Source organism: Myotis davidii, unplaced genomic scaffold (genome assembly GCF_000327345.1).
Source record: "Myotis davidii unplaced genomic scaffold, ASM32734v1 scaffold327, whole genome shotgun sequence".
Lineage (NCBI taxonomy): Eukaryota > Metazoa > Chordata > Mammalia > Chiroptera > Vespertilionidae > Myotis > Myotis davidii.
In genome coordinates, this window is record NW_006298628.1 from 5271419 (window position 1) to 5279818 (window position 8400).

Here is an 8400-nt window from a genome sequence, read left to right on the forward strand (position 1 = left end):
CCCACTCACCCAAGTCCATGACACTCTCAGGGCAGCAGAAACCACACAGGAAGGCTGGGCCCGGGCTTGTGCTCCCCTGTCTGGGGAGGAAGTGGTATGAGCCCCTTTTAAGTTGTGAGAAGAGCCACCCTCTTCCCTGCCCCTCCCACACCTGCTCCTCCCACTAGGGCAGCCTCACAGGCACTTTCAGGGACACAGGGGTGTGAGATGTGACCGAGTGCCAGCCCACATGCTGGTCATAGGATCGTGAATCATGAGTCATTTACATTCAAAAAGCCCCCTCTGCAGCCCTTCAGATCAAAAAAGGCCCAGCCCAGGGCAGGGGAAGAGGGGCCATTTATTGATTCAACAAATATGTATGGACCGAATACCATGTGCAGGGGAATCAGAACCCAGTGAAAGTGTGAGAGCCATGTCTCCATCCTTTCCTTGCCCTGCTCCGTGTCACAGGGAACTACATTTCCCAAACAGCTTTGCCCTCTGGCTTCTGGGTGCGTTTGACCAAAGAGGCTCTGACAGGTGATGGACAGTAGAAGAGAAGGGATAGGCCCAAACGTAGTTTTATTTTCTTGTGATGCGTTTGTGTGCTTTTGGTATCAGGGTAAGTCTACTGGAAGGGTTGTCAATTTTGCTGATCCTTTACCTTACCAGCTGTTGGTTTTATTGGTTTTCTCCTTCTTTCCAAAATTCTCTAGTTCATCTATTTCCGTTCTAGTCTTTTGTTATTTCCTCCCTTACGCCTGATTTAGGTTTAGTTTGCTTTTTCTGATTTCTTAAGTTGAAAGAGTGGGTTCTTTATTGAGACCTTTCTTTTTTTTCATGAATATAGGCATTTATAGCTATACAGTTCTCTCTAAGCCAGTGGTTCTCAACCTTCTGGCCCTTTAAATACAGTTCCTCATGTTGTGACCCAACCATAAAATTATTTTCGTTGCTACTTCTTAACTGTAATGTTGCTACTGTTATGAATCGTCATGTAAATATCTGATATGCAGGATGGTCTTAGAGGTGACTCCTGTGAAAGGGTCGTTCAACCGCCAAAGGGGTTGCGACCCACAGGTTGAGAACCGCTGCTCTAAGCACTGCTTAGCTACATCTCATAGGTTTTGATATGTTGTGTTTTCATCTTCATTCATCTCAGAAAGCATTTTCTAATTTCCTTTGTGAGTCTTCTTTGACCCACTGATTATTTAGGAGTGAGTGTGTTGTGAATTCTTCAAATTTCCTCCTGTTATTGACTGTGGTCAAAGAATGTACTTCGTGTGATCCCAATTTTTAAAAATGTATTGAGTTTTTTTTATGTCCTAACATATGGTCTATCCTGTAGAATGTTCTATGTACACCTGAGAAGAATGTGTATTCTGCTAATGTTGGGTGAAGTATTCTATAAAGGTATATCTGTTAGGTCCAGTTTCTTCACAGTGTTGTTCAAGTCTTCTATTTCCTCGTTGATCTATTACCTAGTTGGATCCGTTATTTAAAGGGTATTGGAGTCTTTCACTATGATTGTTAAATTGTGTGTATTTCTTATTTCTTTCTTCAATTCTGTCAATGTTTGCTTTGGATATTTTCTTGGGCTCTGTTGTATAGGTGCCTATATGCTTACTTAGTATGTCTTCTTGATGTACTGATCCTTTTATCATTATAAAATGTCCTCCTTTATCTAAGTAATTTTTATCTTAAAATCTATCTTTGTTTGATATTGGCATAGGCTTTCCTTTTTGGGTACTGTTTGTATGATACATATTTTCCCATCACTCGGATGTTTCTTTCCTCTCCCTGTTTCCAGTGGTATTCCCAGCTAGTACCTGATGGGTAATCCGCACCTCGGCTCCAGATCCTGCCCTAGTTTCTGGTTTCTGGTAAAACTACCTTCTCCCTGTGTCCCTCTGGCTCTAGGGATGATGACAACTTCCTGCTGGTACTAATCTCTGGGTGACCCTACCAGCCCTTGTTTGACTTCTTTGCTCTTCCATCACCTATATGACTGGCTCCCTCTGTCAAATTCCTTTTGTTTAAAATACCTAGAGGGGTCTTGCTTGCTTCAACCCTGACTAATACAAGGTGATTCCTGTTCCCAGGGAGTTTAAGGTATAGAAAAAGTTAAGGTTAAATTACACCCCTGTTTTCTATAGTTACAACAAAGACCAAGTATGACATGAGGCTATGCCTAAAACAAGGGAAGAAAATCCAAGTTTGCATAGGGCTGGAAGAGAGATGGACAAGTAGGTAGCTTTTCCTATCCTCAGAGTTATGCAGTGAGCTTAGCTCTTTACCAGTTCCCTATATGACCTTGGATAAATTGCCTCTCTTCTCTGGGCCTCAGTTTCCTCAAGTGTAAAGTGAAGAGATTGGATCACCTCGGAGATACCTAAACTTTGGCATCTGAGACTCTGAAGTGCAGGACTTTCTCATGGCATCCTGACCACTGCTTAACCACTCTCTGTTATTCCAAATTCCCTGTTAGGGACGCGAGAGGCCCTCCCTGAACTTCCCCTCTAGCCCACAGGTTTTGGCTGCTCTTATCATTGGCATGTGAAGCCCACTGGCTTTTAGGAATATCAGCAATCTCTTGCACTAGGTGGGAAGGACTTTCATGGGTTATATCTGGGCAGGGTGTTGGTCAGGAGGGGCAGAGCAACTTCAGTTTGGAACTACCCCAGAAGCTTCCTCCTGGTGCCCATTTTCATGTGTCAGGTGCTTCTAAGAAAAAAATGGTCTTAGAGGCAGAAGACCCATGTTTCAGCCTTGCCTCTGCTATAGCTGACCATGTGACCCTGGTCAAGTCACTTCCTCTCCCTGGTTCTTGGATGCCCGTCTAAAAAATAGCGGAATTGGACCATGTAAGCTCCAGGCTTTCTTCCCCGGATATTCCTCATTATCCTCAAGGATTTTCTTGCTTCTCCAGCTGGCATAGGCCCTTATAGAAGGTTCCAAATATGAGTGTCCACAGTCTCCAGGGCAAGACCTGACAACTTGTGGTAGATGCACCATGTCGTCAGGGAGATAAAGGGCTGCTCCCGATTCTAATCTCTGCCGTCTCAGCTAGATGCTAAGTGGTGGTACCCAACCCAGACCCTTTTCCTCTTCTTACTGTCCTTCCCGACCCCTCCAACTCTGGTTGCGTGGACATGGTGCACTTTGGCCTGGGAGTGTTCAGTTTTCGTTTCTTAGCTGGTCTCTGAGGCAGACCATGGGGATTCCCTAGTCCTTCTCAACACTGATCAGGAGCTCCCCCTCTGTCTGTTAGCATGCAATCAGTGGCTGTGAATCCACTCTCTGGGAGAGGGCCAGTGTGAGAGGACCCAGTAAGACTTGCCAAATCCCATCCCATCTTTTAGGCCCAGGCAGGCCTACCTTCCCTGTGCTCCCTCCTCTGAATTTCCCCGACGCCCAAATTGGCGTGTACAGGAATGGCATGCGGACTTCTTTCTATTCTACAATAGGCTTTGTGCTTCTTTAAAACAAGATTGTGCGGTGTGCCTTTATGGCAGTCTTTTCAGTGCCCCAAATAGTGCTGTGATTTTAAAAACAGATTTTAAAAGAATGGGTGATAGCCTGTATCACAGAAGGTTCTGTCTCACCCATCCTGTTGAGAGCATGTGTTGCATGCCTAGCAAGGGACTAGAAGCCAGCTCCTTGAGGCTGCTGCCTCCTCACTTTGGAGAACCTTAAAAGTCAGAGCAAGGACTTGAGAAGTGAAATCCCTTATCATTGCTCAAGGGTTTACGAGAGCGGGTGCTATCATGTCCAGGCCGCGCTGAGGATGCGCTAAGGATGCGCTTTGTTTTATAAGTGAAGGTGAGCTCTCCGGTCTCATATTCTCCACTTGAAGTGCCACGGATACTCCCACATGTCGGAACCAAGGACACGCCCCTAAAAGAGGCAAATGCATTGTGCTTGCTCATTCCTGGAGCATCTTTGGACCCCGTGGCCTTTGTTCTGTTTTGATTGCCTTATGGAAATGGAGGCTGTTCAACACCAAATGCCTGTTAAGTAGGTTCTTAGTAAACATTTGATTGATTGACAAAGTGACTTCAACTTTTTCCTAAGATGCCACCACTCGCTCCACATCTTTTTTGGGAACGCCTTTCTCTTCCTTCTCAGTTTCCTTGGTTGGGAGCTGACTCAGACCCTGGTCTCAGCAGCAGCTTGAATAGAACCTGCATCATGGCACAGCAGAGAACACCCTGCTCTCAGGGAATGGGCCCTAGGACACCTGCTTTGCTCCTGCAGTGACTTCATTCAACAAGTCTTCGATGAGCTCTCATGTGGCAGACACGGTGCGGGGCTCTACAGATACGGAGATGAACCTCCATGCTCCCTGGCCTCACCAAGTTCACATCGAGCATGGTGGGTGTATTAGTCAGTTCGGGCTGCTGTAACAAAATACCACAGGCAGAGTGGCTTAAACAACAAACATTTATTTTCTCACAGTTCTGAAGCTTGGAAATCCCAGATTAAGATCCAGCTGGGTCAGCCTTTTCTCCTGGCTTGTAAATGGCTGCCTTCTCACCTGTCCTTACATGGCCTTTTTGCACATGTGCAAGGGTTGAGACAGAGAGAAAAAGTGAGCTCTCTGGTGTCTCTTCTTCTAAGAACATTCATTCTGTTGAATCAGGGCCCCACTCTTACAACCTTATTTAGCGTTCTTAGGGGCCCCGTCTCGAAACGCAACCACCCTGGGTGTTAGGGCTTCAACATGTGAACTTGAGGGGACACAAACATTCATTCCATAACAGTGGGGGAGATGGAAAAATAAAGAGGCAATTACTCATAAGCGCTAAGAGTGTAAAAACATGCATGGGAAGGTGTGCATTAAATTCAGGATGGGGAAAGAGGAGGGTGCAAATGGAAAAGAAAATCCAGGACCGTCAATTGTGCTGATGAAGCTTTGTCTGTGGTGGACAAAGGTCTCCCTGTATTATTCTTTGAACCTTTAGGTATTAACTAATTCCTAATATTTAAAAATAGTGGAAGGCAAAATTATGGAACAATGTAGTAAGAGCTAATGTTGGGGGACTGGCAAAGCCCAACTTACCATAGGAGCACATAGGAGGGGAATCGGGAAGACCATGGGAAAGTGGATTTATGGGACGTAGGCGTGACCCAGGCAAAGAGAGGGTATTGGTGAGTGATCAGTAGCAAGTGCCAAGGCAGACATTGAACAGTTTGCCTACTTTCTCAGAATCACTCAATTGTTCAGGAGTTCAGGAGTCAGGGAGAGCCACCCTGTTAAACTTGGCCTCCTTGCAATCAGCCCTGGTCAACTACTGAGCGGAGAGCATGTCAGCTCCTAGAAAACGTCTTCTCCACATTTGTACGGGGCTGCCACATTTCTAAGTACGTCCGTGTATCTTATCTCATTTAACCCACAGAGTTGCTGTTTGGTCGGTTTCAATTTTCTGATTAAGGAAACAGAGACTTCGGAGAGAAGAAGTGGGTTGACCTTTGACTTCAAGCGAAGGGACTTTTCCCACCCTGCCAGGCTGACGCGAGGCATGGCCCGAAGGGCTCAGGCCGTGGCTGTTCTGTCCCCGCCTGGAAAAGATGCCCTCAGACCAGGCTCCGTGTTCTCTGAGAATGTGCGCACTGGCTTTGGGGAAGTCCTGCTCATGAGCAAAGGTTTCTAAGAAGGAGCAGGGAGCACAACCCGAAAGAAGTCTTCATAGTCATTCAGTCCAACAGTCACCAGTTGGTCACCTACGAGGAAAACAAGCATGTGATTTAGCCTACCATAAACTCAGCCTCCTGTTACCCTAAGACAAAACAGGGCAAGTCTTGAACAGGGCCGGAAAGACAAAAGACCTTCTAGAGAAGGTGTCTGATCTGGAGAGACCCAAAGAAGGAAGCAGACCCAGAAACCCAGTCCTGCCTTGCCTGCACATGGAGCTCTGGTCAAAGTGCCAATTTCTGGGCTCTCCCCAGAGTATCCTATGGCTTCCAGTCTCTCTGGGCTTGTCATTCAATGGGCAAAGTCTAAGGTCACACCTCCTAACCCCTCCCTCTACCTCTAACCCCTGTTTTATTTCACTTGGGTCCAATCTATTCCCATGTGATGCCAAGGAGAGTGGCTGGGCCACCCAACAGGCAGATTGGGCCTCGATTTAGGGCCCCAGCCAGCCAGGGATGCTCCAAATTTGAGGAAGGTTCAGCTTTGAACTTACCTAGAATGTTTGTCATCAGAAAAATCTAAAAAAAGAAGCTCTTTGAAGTTCAGCATATGTGTACATCGTCTGCTGGCTGGTGAGTAGTAGGAGTTATATCTAGAGAGAGACTATAATCTCTTTAGAGTTTACAATCTTTTAATGTCTTGATAAAATCTCGGGTCACCAAGAGGGAAAGGACCAACAGGTGAGAGGCGAGGGGCTTGTCAGGCTGCAGGGGTGGAGGGGGCAGCTCTCCGGGATGAAGAAAAGGGAAGGATGCCTGGGCACAGGGCTAGAGGGAAGCCTCAGGTCACCCTCACACCTGTTGCCACGGTCGGATGGCGGTTTCCTGCCGCTTGTCAGGACGCGCGTGCACAGAGAACACAATGAGTTCGCCTTGACAAGAAGATGCTTCCTGTTTTGCTGCGTGGGTTCATTTTTGGGCATCGAGAGGAAGGGTTTATAGGTCTGTGTTTTTCATGTCGCCAGGCTCCCTGAGGGAAGGGGTGGGGGCAGGTGAGGATGGGGGTCCGCAGGCAGGTGAAAGGGAAGGTAAGGAGTAAATTATTCTTCCAGAATTGCTCAGCAAAACCTCATGCCATTCTAGTTTCTGCCAACTCGGGGGGGTGGGGGAGGGGGTTGACCACAATGTCCTACTGTCCCCAATAGCCCCAAGTCAGAGACTTTTGATGTGGCTGAGGGTTGCACAGAGTCCCCATGGTTCTCGCTGTCCCTCAGCGAATCTGGTGTTGACTTCTAAAGCAAGGTGGCAAAGGCTATGGAAAACTTGGACTGAAATAGCCTATGTAGTGAAAGCAGGGGCAAGAAATGATGATGTTGGTCTCGTGGCAAGTGATGAATGAGAAGTGAGAAATCAAATGCCCACTCCTGCCCCCACCCCCAGACTGAGCCCATCACCGGGCCAATCCCGCACATTTCACTATGGAGTTTGTGCACTTTAGTTATTAGAAAGCCCAGGTGTCTTGATGCTTGCTTCGCTTGACACTGTTGGTTTTGGTGGAAAAGAGTGTGGGGTTCCAGTCTCAGCTCAGCCAGCCAAGTGTCCAGAAGCCCCTCCTCTCTTGTTTCCTTCTCTGGGGATTGAGCCAGATGATGTTGGATGTCCTCTCTGGCCACACATTTGGGGATTCCATTGATCATCTCCTGGAGAGGCTGTCAAGAAGTGTAGGTTGTGCACATTTAGGAAATCCTAGTAGAGCTCTGGTCAGAAAGAACAGTTCGGGGAGTCCTGAAACCATCCTGCTCCTTCTCGCAATGGTTGAAGGAACCCATGCTGCTCTCGCTCCTCTGGGCCCTCTTAGTGGCAATCAAAGCCCTTCTCGATACAGCCCATTCACTAGCTCTGGCCTCATACTCTGACTTCCCACATGTATTCACTTTGTATTTCAACCATTCTGGGCCAGCTGTGGGTTCCCCCAAAAGCACCGAGTGCTTTAATTCACCTGGGCTTTTCCACATGCTCTTCTCTCAAGCTAAGATGTCTCTGGCTCCCGGATCTCCCCCTGTTAGATTCTAACTCATCATTTAAGACCTAGCTCAAAGCGCCTCATCTCCGGAAGAATTCCTGACACCGCATGCCCACAGCACGCTGGTCATACTGCCATGATAGCATCTCTCAGTCTAATACGCATCAGAGGCACGTATCCATCTTCCTCCCTCCATCAGGTTACAATTAAATGGCACCTTGTTTATTTCTTAGATGTTTAACATAGCACCTGGCATGTTCTTGGTGCTCAACCAGTGGGCATTAAATGAAACTGAAGCATTTTTCTATTGGTTTGACCACAGACAGGCTGCACCTAGAGCTCATGAAATAGGGGTCACTCCTTGGTACAGCTAGGGAGGAGCTGGGAAGAAGAGGGATGCTGACCGGGCATATCTCTCGCTATCTGCATGGCCACCTGCCATGCTCTCTAAAGGTTAGTGTCAACTTTGGCTTCTGAGTAAAGCTCATGAGTTCTGGGGAAGTGCCCAGGCTGATAAGGCAGATCACCAATTTCCAGGATCACTTATTGTTTGAGGAAGGACAGGAGCTAATACTTACGTAGCACCTACTGTAGGCTAGACCTTGAATCGACTCATGGAATCCCACAACCTTTCTGTGAGGTAAGCACTGTGATGCCCATTCTACAGATGAGGAAATAGAGACTCAGAGAAGTTCAGAACTTCCCCAAAGGAGGCTCAGTCAGTAGCAGAGAGCAAGGAATGGAACTCCCCTGTCCCTCCTCTT

General features: G+C 47.3%; 1 protein-coding gene across 1 annotated transcript in view; it reads right to left on the reverse strand.

Moving 5' to 3' along the window:
• CCR7 (chemokine (C-C motif) receptor 7) overlaps nucleotides 1-71 on the reverse strand; it is a 10696-nt gene extending 10625 nt beyond the window's left edge. Inside the window, exon 1 of the mRNA XM_006774347.2 lies at nucleotides 10-71. Within this exon, the coding sequence (XP_006774410.1) occupies nucleotides 10-19 (10 nt within the window). The 5' untranslated portion in view covers nucleotides 20-71. The remainder of the gene's footprint in view (nucleotides 1-9) is intronic.
• Between the last annotated feature and the right edge of the window lie 8329 nt (nucleotides 72-8400).